The 15,252-nt window shown below is 55.2% G+C and overlaps 1 protein-coding gene across 2 annotated transcripts in view; it reads left to right on the forward strand.

Annotated features, from left to right (window-relative positions):
- The first annotated feature begins 1,903 nt into the window (after positions 1-1,903).
- Positions 1,904-15,252, forward strand: part of PRDM6 (PR/SET domain 6) — a 98,905-nt gene continuing 85,556 nt past the window's right edge. For both annotated transcript variants that reach the window (XR_003522184.1, XM_027606315.2), the window contains exons 1-3: positions 1,904-2,212; positions 2,707-3,304; positions 12,236-12,543. Coding sequence is in view for 1 of the 2 variants with exons in the window: in XM_027606315.2 (XP_027462116.1) it covers positions 2,722-3,304; positions 12,236-12,543 (891 nt within the window). In the remaining variant the exon portion in view is untranslated. The remainder of the gene's footprint in view (positions 2,213-2,706; positions 3,305-12,235; positions 12,544-15,252) is intronic.

The following is a 15,252-nucleotide window of genomic DNA, read 5'->3' on the forward strand; positions in this document are numbered from 1 at the left end:
GGGGGCGCGGTACGGGGAGGAGTTCTCTGAGAAGGCCAGGCCCCGGGGACCAAAGGCTCGTGCGCAGCCGGCTTGGCCCCAAATAAGAAGGCGATGGGGACGCTGCCCGCAGCGGTCCGGGCTCCCTTACCCCGTGCCCACAGTCTCTCCCAGAGAACCAGCAAGGAACCAGGAGAGTGTGAGAAAGAGAGCTTGCCCCTTCTCCCGAGGCCCGACCGCGCCTCTTCGTCAGTTCTTCCAGCAAATTAACTGAAACGGGCCTGGAACTTCCTACTCTCCTCCCGATGGAGTTGTTCAAAGCCCGCGCAGATTGCTCGGTTAGCCTCGGGGCCCACAGCACGTGGGTTTTCCCTCGTGGTGTTGGCCTTAAACTTGGGTACCATCAATCTATCCAAGGAATGACGGATGACCTTGTCACAACGACGCCAGTCAAAACATTGTCGGTCCAACTCTGTTCCAACCAGCGTCGAGGCAATCCTGCGTGAGACCCGGACAAAGTCTAAACAGCGCGGTTCCCAGGCTCAGACGAAACGAGCGGTGGGAAGACAAAAAGAAACAAGCAGAAATCCGGAAAGAGTGGCTATCAATTGTTCGGAGTGGCGGGTGCTAAATAAGTTGGCTTGTTCGGGGGAAAGACAAACGTCATTTCTTCTGAGTGTGGACAGAACTCCGGCTTTGGGAAAGCGCCTGAGCCGGGCAATTTCACACCCCCGGTCCGTGCCGCACCCCCACCGAGCTCGGCCAGGGCCTTGGAGGAGCTGCGGAGCCGAGGCCCAATGCGTGGATGTGAGACCGCGCAGTGAAGGGCAGCCGCGCGGCCCAAGGCACCTGGAGTGGGCAAGGTGGAGGTGGGGCTGCTCTCGCAGCCGGCACCTCCGACGCCAGGCTTGGGGCAAGAGCCTCCTACACGACCCCCCGGGGCAGCCTCTCGCAGTCAGGGCACACAAGCTTCGCCGGCGTCCGGGAGCAGTTTAACACAGCGTGACAGAGCTCGGGGTACTTGCCTCCGATGCCCACAAGGAGAAGGAGCGAGTTCCCCCAGAGACACAACCCGAGAGTGGGTGGGCTTAGCGCTCAGCCGCGTGAGACTCCGCCGCGGCCGCCTCCCCAGCTCCGCGGCCAGACTTGAGTCCCTCCAGGACTGGGCGCCCTTTAGAGACCCTCGGTCTCACGCCTCGCAGCTCACCAAAGCCTGCCTCCTCCGCTGCAGACTGAGGCTTTCCTACCCGTGCGCAACCCGCCCCGCGCCCGCCTCCCCACGCCAGGATTGCTGTGGGAAGCTGCGTGGCGGGCTAGTAGACTCTGGCACCCAGCAGTACTCCCGGAAAAAACTGAGCCGGGCAAAAGCGCAAACACGGTACTGGGACTTGGTCCGCTCGCCGGTTGGGCGCGCCGGCTCCGATGCGGACCCCCGAGCGCGTGCGGAGATGCACTCCGGTTTCCGCGTTTCCACCGCTTTCAGGATCAGGGCCGTGAGCTGGCACCTAGAAAGACTTATCATGGGCAGAAAGAGACAACAGGCGAGCGGGAGACGTCACGCCAAAAAAGGGCGGGGGGCGGGGTGGGGGGTAGGGCCGAGGAGGTATGTGTGCGGGAGAGGCGCACCAGCCGGGTGGGGACCCAGCCCAGTCAGAACTTCCTTCTTTCCCTCTCCCCTCCCCTTCGTTCTTTTGGCCTGCCTCCCGCCTCCCCCCACTCCCCACCTCTCTCTCTCTCTCTCTCTCTCTCTCTCTCCTTCTTTCTCTCTTTTTCTGTCTCTCGCCCTTACCCTCCCTTTCCTCCCTTTATCCCCCTCTCTCCGTCTGTCTCTCTGTCTCTCTCACTCACACACACACACACACACACACACACACACACACACACTTGTATTTTGTGCTGTCGTAAAACCCACGTGTCCAGCCGGGAGGCTGCCAGAGCGTGGAGCTGAGGAAGCGGGACGCGGCGGCGGCCGAGCGCAGCAGCCCACCGCGGCTCCGATCCGCGCCCGGGCCGGCCCGCGCTCCCGCGCGCTCGGCCGGACTGCTCTAGCGCGCTCCGCCGTCCCCGGCGCCCATCGCTCGCGGCCCGGGAGGGTTCCGGGCGGCCCGACCACATCTAGGGCTTTCCTCCCCCGCCGCGCAGGGGCATGTAGCGCACCCGGGACGCACACTCTCCCGCACGCTCACCGACACGCACGCACGCACGCACCCGCCGGCGGCTCCAGAGTTTCCAGGTAAGGCGAGGCTCGTCTAGGGCTGGGGGTCCGGGGCCCCCGGGGATGGGAGGCTGGAGGTCCCGGGCCGGGGGCGGGGGGCCGAGACTGTCCCGCCTCCTGGCGCCGGAGGCCAGCGCGGCTCCGGCGCTGCGCCACTCCGGCTCGGGTCGGCTCCGGGCTCCGGGCGCCGGTTGAGGGCGGGGGCTGCCTCCTGCCGCCGAGTTCTGCGGGCTGGCGCCCTCGCGCCGGGCTTCAGCTGTGCGGGGCGGGAGCTGGGGCGCCCCGGGCTGGAGGCAAGGCGGGGCGCACAGAGCTCCCTTCGCGCGGCGCCGCGGCTTCAGAGTAAACTTTGCGCCCCAGCGGAGTTGGAAAGAGGGAGCTGTGGCACCGGGCTGCCGCAGGCGGAGCCCGGGTCTCAGCTCTCGCTCCGGGGTCTGGGCGGCCAGCCTCCCTGCCCCTCTCGCACCCGGCCCGGGGGCCCGCCTCACGCGCCCCCTTCCCTCTGCCCCCAGCTTGAGAGGTCGGACATGCTGAAGCCCGGAGAGCCCGGCGGCTCGGCCTTCCTCAAAGTGGACCCAGCCTATCTGCAGCACTGGCAGCAACTCTTCCCGCACGGCGGCAGCGGCGGCCCGCTCAAGGGCGGCGGCGCCGCGGGTCCCCTGGGCGCGCCGCAGCCTCTCCAGCCGCCGCCGCCGCCGCCCTCGGAGCGCGCAGAGCCTCCGCCGGACAGCTTGCGCCCGCGGCCCGCCTCGCTCTCCTCCGCCTCCTCCACTCCGGCGTCCTCCTCCACCTCGGCCTCCTCTGCCTCCTCCTGCGCCGCCGCGGCCGCCGCCGCCGCGCTGGCGGGTCTCTCGGCCCTGCCCGTGGCGCAGCTGCCGGTGTTCGCGCCTCTGGCCGCCGCCGCCGTCGCCGCGGAGCCGCTGCCCCCTAAGGACCTGTGCCTCGGCGCCGCGTCGGGCCCGGGGCCTTCCAAGTGCGGCGGCAGCGGCGGGGACGTGCGGGGCGGCCCGCGCTTCCGCTGCAGCGCGGAGGAGCTGGACTATTACCTGTACGGCCAGCAGCGCATGGAGATCATTCCGCTCAACCAGCACACCAGCGACCCCAACAACCGTACGTAGCCGCGGCCCGCGCGCGCTCTCCAGGGCCGCTGGCGCCGTCGAGCGCGGGCGCCCAGCCGGCAAGCGGGGCGGGTGAGCGGGACTCCGGGTGGTGGGCTGGTCCAGGCCGCGGCTTCGCACCTCCCGGACGACTGCGGCACAATTTTGTCAACGTTAGAGAAGGCGAGAGAACGGAGGGGAGGCCGGGTGGCACCTCACGGTTCCCTTTTTCTCCTCCCCTCGGTCCCTGCTTCGCAGCCCCGAGCGTTTAGACCCGAGCTGCTCGGGGACCGGGCATACAGATCGCCCTCCCGCGGGACTGCGCCCGGGCCCGGGCGGGTACTAGCCGCGCACGCTGGGGGCTTGGCCTGGCCTCAGTGGGACTCGGGAGGGACCCTCAGCGTTTCTGGGGAGCGTGGGCTCCAGGGCTTGTGTCTCCTTCTCCTCCCTGCCTGACCTCTGGAGTTAACTACACCGGCTCGTTTTCGGGCCGCGGGGTTGTCAGGGGACGGGCCGAGAGCTGCGGGCTGACCGGGCCTCGCTGGAGTAGGAATTTTGGACGACACTGGGTCGCTCTCTCCCTGCAGGCAGGCATTATTCTTAGGTCTTCTATTTATTTAGAAAAGGAGGAAAAGAAAAATTGCCAACTGCTTAATGAGAAAACGTTTCCCACTGCAGGGTAGGGTCGTTCCCTGCGGATCCCGCGTTCTCCGTGCACCCTTGATCGTGTAAACGTTCGCAGTCCTACCGTAGGCACGCTTGTTGCTTTACTTGTTTCTTAATGATTGTGACAGTAGTTTTTTTAAGTACTAGCAGAGTACTCTGCTTGTTGCCGAGTAAATGGCAAATGCCTAATTTAAAAATTAGGGAAATGCCTACTTACAGCTAGAAGGTCTCTTCTAGCTTCGATTCCTCTATTCAGAGTTTAAAAGGCTTCTCACAAGGACAAGCTCCCTTTTGAGGTCTTGCGACAAAAGGCTAAATGAAGACCAGGATTGTGTATTGCTGGCTACCCAGTTCTTTTGGGTAGTATCAGAAGTTATGGTATGTTTACACCTAAGGCGTTGGTGCAAGTGCTCCGTATACTTCCAGAGATCTCTGGAGAGAATATTAAAGGTGAAGAGAGTCAGGTTTGAAAGCAACAGAGGATTTGAAAGATCAGCGCTCACTTGGCTCTTCTCGGCTCATTCCTTCGTTTGGTTTCTGCAGGAGGAAAAGTTGATGATAAACATGTATAATCATTCTATTTTGAATAAGCCCCTTCCTGCAGAATGTCTACCGCTCCATGAACTTCTTAATTCGTTGTAAAAGCAAAATAACTACAGGTTTTAGCTAAAGGACTCCCAGTGTCATTACTTTGATTAGAAAACACTAGACACGAGCCTAGTGATGGCAGTATTTCAGTCTTTTCGTAAGGGGTGGGGATCGTTTTTCTGATGGAGATAATTATTACTAACAAAAAAGAGCAGTTGTATTTACCTTTTTCCTCTCCAGAATTTGAGGGTAAAGTACTGGTTTAAAATGAGGGTTTCACCTCGAATTTGCCCTGCCGTTAAGAAGAGGTTTGTATTTCGGAGCTTTAGAAAATTTGATAAAATTATGTTGTCCTAATGGATTTTAAAAAAAAAATACTTCTCTTCCTCCTGAATTTCTTGCGTGTGTTGTTTTCAAAAACAGTTCTTAAAAAAATGTGAATTAAAAAGGCAAGAAATGCTTTGGAAAAGACAGTTCTCAGTGCCAAGTGATATATAGGCACTGTGGACTGAGAGTGCCTCATCAAACTTGCAGTTTCTCTTCTGAATTAAATGAGTGTTGGAAAAGTTGCCAGCAGCAGCACCCCAAAGCCCTGGCTGTGCCCTGAGCTCTTGTTCACAATGCAATCTTGAGGTTCAGTGCATTTTCACCAGAGGAAAACCTAGATTAATCTGAGAAAGAATTGGGATAGATTGCTAATTAGTATGTGGCTCTCGAGCCAGTTTATCATCCAGGTAACGTTTTCCTCTGGCCGGAGGAAATGAATTATGATTTATTTAAATTATTCCCATTGTGTTAATCTTCTGGTATCTCCTTTTGAGTCAACTGGACTGCTTCCCTGTGCAAAGGGCAGGGGAGACCACAGAAGGCAAAGAAAGGCAGATTGTCTTATTAGAGGTTGCACTTCACGTTGTTGCCTAATTAAAGGGCCTTTGAGAAAGAAAATGGAAAGCTGAGGTAGCTTTGTGTAATGCTGGCCAGCCGGACCTGCCATCCTTCCAGAAACTTCTCTGGGCCAGAGCACATACTCATTGGAAACCTTGGGATGTCTTTTGCAAAGATGGAGTGAGACGTGATTGGGTTTAATCTAATGAGGTGGTCAAAACAAAACAGAAATGCAAAGGGCGGGAAACTTTTGGTCCCCCCTGGGTGGGGGGAGTTGGTCTGTTACTTGAAAGGTGGTGAACACCAGAGCTGCTCCCCATTCCCAGGTTGTATGCCGGTAGGGGTGGCGTGGGGTGGGGTGGGAGGCTGCCCAGAAGGGAAGCATCTATTAATTTTTACCCCCTGCACACATTTTCCTACTTTCCTTTTAGGTTCTTGCCACCTCCCTGTAAAAGCGTTCTGTGAAGTGGCCAGTCAGCATTGCTTCATTTTATTACTTTGTATTTAAAAGAGTGTTGAGTCATTTTCTTTTTCTCTTACAAGGCAAAGAAAGGGACCCCCTTACTTGTTTTCCCTTTAGAAGAGTCCCTCTTTGCTTGGGAGCAACAACCCGGTAACACGTGTGAATCATGAACACCCGCTTCACCTTGAAACTTTATTGGCATCCTTTGGCAAAGGCCACAGTGAAGGCAAAGCGGAGGGTCCTGTAGCTTTCTTTCACACCAAAAGACTTAAAAACAGCAAACACTGTATATGCGGGGCAGGGTGACCTCTTCCAATATATTTCTCTTATCTGTGTGGGTTCATTTATTCCACCATTGAAGTACACTTTCCTCTGACTCTCTGAATGCTTATTTGCCTTTTCTCACCTCCCTAACACCGGTGGGCGGTTTGTAACAGAAACGGAGGATGGGGCCTCTCTTCCGCGTCTTGTGTTACTGGGCGCACACATTTGCTGCTGGTTGCCTAAAGCCATTGATTACGTCAGGCTCCTCCGCGGCAGCCTCTTCTCGGCCTCTGGGAGCTGGTGCCTCACTTGAGACCCTGTCACTCTTGGAAGGTAGCGAAAGGCGGCCACAGGGCGCCCCTGGTGTTTGTACCAATGATACCGGGCAGTGTTTCGGGCCCCAAGACCTTTCAGGGAAGGTGTTCCTTTTGGATATCTGGGAGGGGGTTGGCAGCTAAGTCCTCTGGGAGGGGGGGTGGTCTCTCCACGTGGAATCCGGACGCTTTGCAACTTCCCCAGCGGGAGGTCTCTGGCTCCTTCCGTTTTGGGGGAACCCTGCCGCGCAAGGAACAGTGCTGGGAACAGCACTGGCAGGTGCTCAGGTGTGGGAGTTGGAGCGAGGCTTTTCTACTGGTAGCGCCACCCTTTCCGAAGACTGGGGAGAGGGGCTGTGGGAGAGGAGGAGATCTGGGGTTTGTCCAGTTGAGCAGTTAGAGCGAGCGCTAAAAGGAGGGTGAGTGTTTTCTGACCTTCCCCAGTCTCCTCCCACCCCGTTGGGAAACGCAGGTCCTGTTTCCGGGAGCTCCCGAGCCCAGCAACCCCGCAGTGGGGTCTTCCTGCCACCGAGGCCCAGGCTCCGCTCCTCCCGCCCAGCGTCCCCGCTGTCAGCCGCCAGCGACTTAGATTTCAGACCTGGTGTCTGGTGGGAGGGAGGCTCTCGGAGTCAGTGTGTGGGCTTTTGTGTTGTTCTATTTTTCTTTTTCTCTTTTCTCTCTTTTTGTGTGCAGGCCCAGCCCCATCCCGTAACACACATGATTTAGCTATTTTACATCATTCGTTATCTAGCGCCCTGAAACTGAACATAGAGCCATATATTAGATTGAGGTTAGAAGAGGTGGCGACTGTTTATTTAAGGTGATAAAATGGTCCATCAGCAGTAATCTCCATCGATATGTGCCACCAGGAGATGAAGGATGAGGGGACAAGCCACAATTAATTGCCCTATAGTTTTGTATGAGAGAGTGGAGCCAGCCCGGGCCCGCTTCGATTTCCTCGCCCCCCTATTCATCATCTTCGCATTGTATATGGCGGCCTCGCAGGGGCAGGGGCCGGCCAGGTTGATCTCGGCGCAATATTCTCTCGCCCGCACACCCTGGCGCTCCCATTTAATTTATTAATACAGTCATCGGAAGACACATAAAATCCACATTGCGCCCCCCCTTTCTTTCCCTCCCCTTTTGTCTCCCGCTCCTGGTCCAAGCCGGCAGCCGGGAGGAGCGGGGGAAGCCCAGCGCGTGTGCGATTCGCGGGGAGCTTTAAACTCCCCTAAGAGAGAGTCCTCCAGAAGGTTCCGCGCGCCCACGGTCGGCTCCCTTTCCCAGTGGCCGGGCTAGCCTGCCTCGCCTTCTGGACATGCCTCCGAAGCCTCTCCGGGGAGTCTGAAAGACCCCAGCGGGGTGGGGTTGGGGAGGCGCAGCAGGCAGGGGCCGAGGCCTTCAAGGTTCAGACTTGGGTGCGGGGCCTCCGGCGGGCCTGGGCCTGGCCTTCCGCCCCATGCAGTCTAGCGGCTGGCTCGCGAGGGCTGAGTGTCGGCTGGAGGCCCGGGGGCGTGCACCCCAGTGTGGGAGGCTCGGGCCGCGGCGCTCTGCCCCCCCCAACCCCGACCCCGACCCCGTCTCGGGACCCCGGCCACCCCGCGCCCGCGCTCGGAGCGCGCACGCCGTTGCCAGCAGGCGGCACTCCCCGGGCGCCTCGCCGGCCGGGATCGATAGCCGCCCGTCCCGCCGGGCTCGGCCTGCGGGACTGGGGGCCGCGACCTCCCTAGCGGTCGGGGAGGATTTATAGCTTAGCTGTTACTGCCGCCCCGGCGGAGAGGCAGGCTTCTCAGCTGCTCCTCGGTTTCCCTTCCAGAGGATGAGTGAGGGCAGGCGGAGGAGGCCGGGAGGCGTCGGGGAGCCCAGGTCTAGTGTGGTGGGGGCTTCCCGCGGGCCCTGGCTCCTCCGGGGCCCACACGCGTCCGTCAGCCTCCCCAGACAGCCAAAAAGGCCTGAAACGTTTTAAATTGCGCCTTTCCTAGAACGCGAAATGAAACACCAAGAAAGAAAACCGTGGCCTGCTTTGCCCCCTTTACCTTCAAATAGGTCCGTTTTCAATTGCAAAAGTAGGGCATGTACTTGGAAAAATATTCAAACAGTACACAAGGATATGACTTCTGCTCTTCGTTACACTTGGCCTGGCCTTCCGAAGTCAGGTGAATAAGTCTGTAACCTAGTGATATCTCCTTCTCTCATTCAGGGACGCATAAACAGATCTACTCAGGATAGAGGAGGGACCATGATCTCTCATACCGCCTAATGCGGAACTGGCGTTCCAAAGTATCTGGCTTGGAGAATCCGATGATACTTCTCACAGATACAGAAAACACTTTACAAATAAAAATCATGGATTTAGAGAAAATTACCCGGATTTTAGGATAATCTGAGAACATTTATTTGCTTACACTTTATGAATACAAATAGACTTGTGTTATGTACTGCTGGGCGTGGAATGCTGTACGTAATGTACGTGTTGAATACATTTTGGAGGGGTGCAGTTTGTGCATCTAGCCAGCTTCTCCCTCGGACCTTCTCTTGGAGGTGTTTATGGCCCCTCTCTAGAAAACACTCTGTTAGTTTGTCTAACTGTGCCACTTTTCTCAACCCCTGAGTAATAACTTACTTGTTTTAAGCATCTTCAAGCTCCTCTGGGACCCTGAGACGTAGAGTCAGAGGCCAGTTATTTTCAACGGCAGAGGTTTCATGTATTAAAAAACATCAAGATAGAACATGGATCTGGATGTAATTGGTCAACTTCTCCAGCAGAATATTTTGCTAGAGGCACGAGGTGGTTTATCAGTTAAGACTCATGTAATTAAAGTGTATTGGCCTCCCTTCGTTGCTGCTGTGGACTCCAGGCACAGGTACTCTTCTACATAGTGGGAGAAATTCAGCTTTTTCTTCGGCAAAATGCCACTTCAGTTTTTCAACACTGCTGGAGACAACTGAAACTTAGCAGGCAGACGAGAGTTTTAGAGGACTTCTTAGAGAAAGGGCTAGCCATGGTTTCATCCTGCGTAACAAATAATGGGGAGTGTGTTTGCTGTCTGTGGGGGTGGTGGCTGGAGTTGGTACTTTTCCTCCTTATTTTATTACTGATGTAGTTGGGCTGATAGTGCATGGTGTGGAGATGTGGCAAGTTGACAGGATCTCTGGTGCAGACGGGTAGGGAGTGAATACCAGATGCTCTTGCTTCTCACCCTAGGCCTTGTGGAGCCAACCAGAAAGGGAAAGTGGGTTAAGCAGCTCCTTGGAGTGATGTGATTTTTATTTTTACCGGGCATATTGCCTTTGCTTACTGTCGTTTGTTTTAAGCTGTTTTTGCTAAGGTGCACTGAAAGGTCATCTCTGAGGTCAGACGCTAAGGTTCAGAATTATGGACCTCATCTCTTCACTTTCGAATACATTTAACCGCCCCAAACCCAAGAGTATGGGAGAGAGATACAGAAAGCTCTGTAATTCACTGACGCTAGGGCAATTTTTGTGGCCCCTGAATAGTGCTTTCAGTGAAATACTGCAATTCTATTGATTATGAGTGCGGGTATAAAATCTCCCAGCTTTCATTAGTCTCCCTAGATCTTTAGATTTGGAGGCTTTGAAGTCAGGCAAACCTGACTGTGAATCTTTCTCTACCACTTTCTAGTTTCTGATCCTTGGACTAGTTACGTTGCCCGTGAAGCCTCAAATTGCCTCATCTGCAAAATGGGGATCATGACGTGGTGATTATTTGATTCATGAGAGGTGTCTGGAACAGTGGAGGCACTGGGTGACTATGAGTTTCTATCATCTTTCTTTCCCTTCTTCCCTTTGTCTTGAACTTGTCATTTTCACAGTCAGAAGCTTGAGAGGATGTGTGAAGCGGATCCAGAAGGGGTGACAGACGGTAAGGGTAGGAATACTTTCCATCTAGGCCCCACAGTCAAAAGCAGAGCCTGAGGCAGTATTTACATTAGTTGGTGTTACTGGGAGAGGGGGCTTTTGTGTGGTGGAGGTCCAGAGGCTTGGGCACTTCCCCACCTGTAGAAACAGGTTGTCGCTTTTCACTTGGAGGGCCTGGGGACCCCTCCAAGAAGCTGCAGTCAGAGGGTCCTGCCATTTCCTGGGCTCTCTTGGGAGGAGTGCGGGGCGTAGTGGACTGGGGGGAAGGCAGGGCCAGCTGGAGCCCTCCTCCTCTGAGCAGAGATGAAATAAATGGCGAAACCAGGGTTCCCTCACCAGGGCTGGGTTGCCTTAGGAGTTCCTTCCTTGAAGATTCCTCAGTGACTCCTTTTGCCAAAAGTTACCTAGACTTTCCTCTGTCTTAGCAAGGATGGGGCACCCTTAGAGCGAGCCCCCAGGCCTGGCAGCGCCCAAAGCCAGGTGCAGGTGCTAGGAGGCTCTGAGGGCGGCCCAGCGCTGGCGCATCCACCGGTGCCCCAGCTCCCGCTGTCCGTCAGTCCATCTGTAGTCGCCTGCCGTCATGCTCGGTGCCACAGGGCTCCGTTGCTTTGGGGGGGGGGGCGCTCCCCTGGGAGGCTGGGCCGGGGAAGTGGGGTTGTGTTGGCGGGCGGGCGCCGAGGCTGCCTCCCTGAGGCAGGTCGGCAGGGCCGGGGCGCAGACACCGCGGCTCCGCCAGGCCCATTAATAACCCGGAGGGCGCTGCGATCCGACAGCACGGTCGCCACAGGCCCTGCTTCCCGCGGCCGCCTGGCCTTTTCCCATTCAGTTCGAGGTGAGGGACCCAGGGCATCCACAGCCACCCGACCCAGAGGGAGGGTGAGGATCCCCTTGCGCTGCAGGCTCCTCTGGGGAACGTTGGAGCGAGAGCCTTGTTCGCAACACTTCTCTGAGAATCACATGCAGCCTTGGGGATCACCGTCTGGGCAGGAGTTGGGGCCCTCTCCACTGAACCATTACCCCATCCTTAAATTTGCGATTTATTCCTTTTTGGCTTCTGGGAAGAGCTTGCACTCCAGCACAGGCACTCCACGCCTGCCAGAACAGTCCCCCTTTCTCCACCCGAACCCCTCTGGCTGGAGTGGCCAGAGCGGGCACCGTCAGGGACCCCAGCACCAGGGCGCCCTCAGAGGCCGGTGTCTGGGGTTGCGGTGCCACGGGGGTGGGGGGGAGGCAGGGAGGCAAGGCCGGTGTGGCGCTCTGGTCCGGGCACCCCGGGTGGGTAGGTTCCTGCGGGTAGGGAGGGCGCTCTGTGCTGGAAGGGTCCCCCTCCTGCCCCGGTGATTTTAGAAGGATCTTCTAGAATTGCAGACACAGGTAAACCAACTATAACCAGCGACCAAAGTAGAATATCTCGAGACAGAAGGTTGAGCAAGAGCTGGGGGCTCTTTTCCCGGCACAGTGAGCAACACACCTGCAAACACCTGGTAGCTGAGGACTCCTGGGAACAGGGGAGAGGGGCAGAGGGAACTAGAGAAAGAAGGGAAGAGGGAGAGAGAGAGACACACACCTCAAGGAGTGGAAGCCAGGCGGGGGTTCTTCAGAGACAGCCGCGCCGGCCACCCCCAGCTCGCCAGGCTTTTGGGGCGCCCGGGGGCTCGATCCTTCCGGGCCAATTTGGGTGCGGCGATTTCCAAGGGAGAGGCGCAGATTTACCTCTCCCCCCCTATTCCCAGTGGCCTCGGTGGCCTGAAGGTGTCCCCTCCCAGGCAGGTGGCTTACGCAGGAGGGGATGGAGTTGTCTCAGGGCTTTTCTCCACTGAGGATGGGCCGCCTTGAGCGGCGAGTTAACCTTCTTCCTTCCCTCCCTCCCGCCTGTCTCCGGCAGGTTGCGACATGTGCGCGGACAACCGCAACGGTGAGTGTCCCATGCACGGGCCACTGCACTCGCTGCGCCGGCTCGTGGGCACCAGCAGCACCGCGGCCGCCGCGCCCCCGCCCGAGCTGCCCGAGTGGCTTCGGGACCTGCCACGGGAGGTGTGCCTGTGCACCAGCACCGTGCCCGGCCTGGCCTACGGCATCTGTGCGGCGCAGAGGATCCAGCAGGGCACCTGGATTGGGCCCTTCCAGGGCGTCCTCCTGCCCCCGGAGAAGGTGCAGGCCGGCGCCGTGAGGAACACGCAGCATCTCTGGGAGGTAAGTCCCTCGCGGCCCAGCACCTTGCCAACCATTTGGAGCTTTGGCCGGCAAAGAGCCTGGCCCTTGGCGGGGTGGGGGGTCAGCTTTGGGGAGAGCCTCCCTTGTTCTCCAGAGGGGAGTGGAGGAGAGATTTCTCTGGTCATGCAAATGCCAGGTGTCTGCAGCACCTGCAGTAAAGAGGTGCAGGCTTTGGCCTGGCCCAGCAGCAACCCAGCCAGGCAGACAGGCCCTACAGGTTTCTGAAGATGGGATGCCCTTAGCAAGCCTCTGTTCCTGCTGGGATGGATTTGACTGTTGGTCTCCCTGGGTCTTGAGAGAAAGAAAAGCCAGCCGAGGTGATAGAGCAGAGGAGGCTGGGGCAGTGGGGTGTGAGCTCGATGAATTTTGTGTCCCATTCTGAGCTCTTCCAGGATGGTTTTGGGCACTGGGCAAGAAGGAACATAAACATAAACAGGAGGAAGAGAGTCAGGCTCCTTTTCTCAGATGAAAATTTTCTTAACGCTGAACTTGAGAGACTGGGGCATGTTTCTTAACTTTCAGAGCGTCCCAAGTAAGCAGATTACATCGTGAATCAAAAATCACAAATTCTGCTTCTTCTCTGGCAAAGTACAATCATGCAGTCTTCCCCAAGACAGAAAATCAAAACATAGGAAAACTCGGAGCACTTTGATATCACCCAGTTAATGATATTACTTTAGTGGCACAATCTTATCTCATGCTATTATTTAAAAATAAGCCATGTATTTGAAAAATGTTAATCTGAGATTTCTCCCAAAGTTTTATGGTTGATTATTGAGATCCAGTTCTGAAGAGGCAGATTCTTAGCCATAAGTAATCCCCCCCCCCCGACCCCCGCCCAACCAGCTTTAGCCACCTCTCACCCTTGGAGTGATTTCTGAAATACAAGATGGTAGAAGTCTTATCCTTAGGGCCATATATAAATCTCACTGAGGCCAGGCAATACAATGGAGTAGAAGTAGCCAGAAAAGAAAGTCTCTGAAGAGCCAGCAGCCAAGTTGGCATGGACTTTAAGGCTCCGCTAGTGGGTCATTTCTACCATACCTTGTCTCATCCACTTGGTTCCGTGGCCTGTCAGGATGGGCATGCACGCTGTGAGCTGCCTCCTAGCCACTAACTAAAACGCGTGGGACTCAGTAATCCACTCAGATTTTTGCTGAGCACTCTGGCCAGCACTATCTTAGGCCCTGGAGACATAGTGTTGTGAAAAACAAACCTGGTCTCCACAGCCGTTCCATGAGGGTTGGCAGGGGGCGCTGGGGCCTGTGCCCGTAAAACCTCCTCTGATGGGGGAGGAGCTAAGCGAATGAGCTTACAGCCCTCAAGCCCAAGATGGCCACATGGCAGCCATGGGCTGCGCACCCCACAGTTATCTGCTGGGGCACGGTGCCCAGGCTCCCAGGTTCCATTTCGCTCCTAAATTGGAAAAGACAGTGACACATTCTTAATCATTCAGCATAGGATTCTTGAGCGAGGGAGAAAATGTTGGGCGTATTTATGTCACCTTTTTTTTTTAAACAGAATTTTTTATAGGAAAACAGGACGGGAGAAAATGGCTCCGTACATAGAGCCAGGTTAGAAGTTAGAGCTTTTTGGATTGGAAAAACTGACAAGTGGGAAATAATCAAAGCATCTGGTTTTGAAATATTTCCCAGTTGGTTTTTGTTTCTTACTAATTAGTTGTAACCTCCAGTGCGGTTTAAAGTTTATAAAACACTTCCAGGCACTTTTCATGTTCCAGTAGTGTTATTGGGAGCTCTGATACACTACAGTTAAAGGTCTGCCAGTCCTTTTCGGAGGAGATGGTAAAGCAATTGTTCAGTGGTACAGATTTGCTCCATCTGCAAATGTTAAAATTGAACACTGTCATCTTGCCCTCTGATGCCCCAGGTTTGGAATTCATCTATTTTTTAGAGTGCCAGGGGACAAAGCCATAAACATGAAAACAAAAACAAAAACCCATAGTTCATTGTTTTGCTTTGTTTTGTTTTAAAGGATTTGGATATGGTTGGGATGTTGGCCAGAGATCACTACACATATAGACTATAATGATACATATTAATATTGAAAACTCTGGAGCCTTCCTTTTGTGCCTTTCCTCGTACTTGATTAAATTAAAATTCTGTTGAAACGAGGAGAGAGGGAATTGAGCGATGTTGATACCTCAGTGGGTAGGAAGTGTGTCTTACCTGTTGTTTTAGGTACGTGAGTTGGTCTGTGTTAGAAAGAAGGCTTGCTGGGTATAGGCATGCTTGAATGATCTCCAGATCCCTCCTTCTAAATTCAGAACATGATCTATTTATTTTTTTTATAATTTTTTATTGTTATCTTAATCACCATACATTACATCATTAGTTTTTGATGATCTATTTCTTTTTATCATCTGTAAGAACAGTTAGAATAAGCACACATTTCGGGGCTTGAGGGGATGTTAAAACTGCAGCTGTGCAAAATGTATCAGTCTCCTGGGAGATCCTATAAAATGTGACAGAGTGGGGCCAGGTAACTTAGTGTCAATGTCCATTTGTAAGAAAAAACACTTACTCTAATAGGTGTCAGGTTTTTATTAGTATGATTATTCTTAAGCTATGAAGTCTGAGTTTATTTTGAAGTTTAAGCATTAAGATTTTTTTTTAATGAAACGTGACGATTAGAATTTAGTTCACTTTGTAACAGGAGATTCTAAGT

The sequence above is a fragment of the Zalophus californianus genome, chromosome 5 (assembly GCF_009762305.2).
Source record: "Zalophus californianus isolate mZalCal1 chromosome 5, mZalCal1.pri.v2, whole genome shotgun sequence".
Classification (NCBI taxonomy): Eukaryota; Metazoa; Chordata; class Mammalia; order Carnivora; family Otariidae; genus Zalophus; species Zalophus californianus.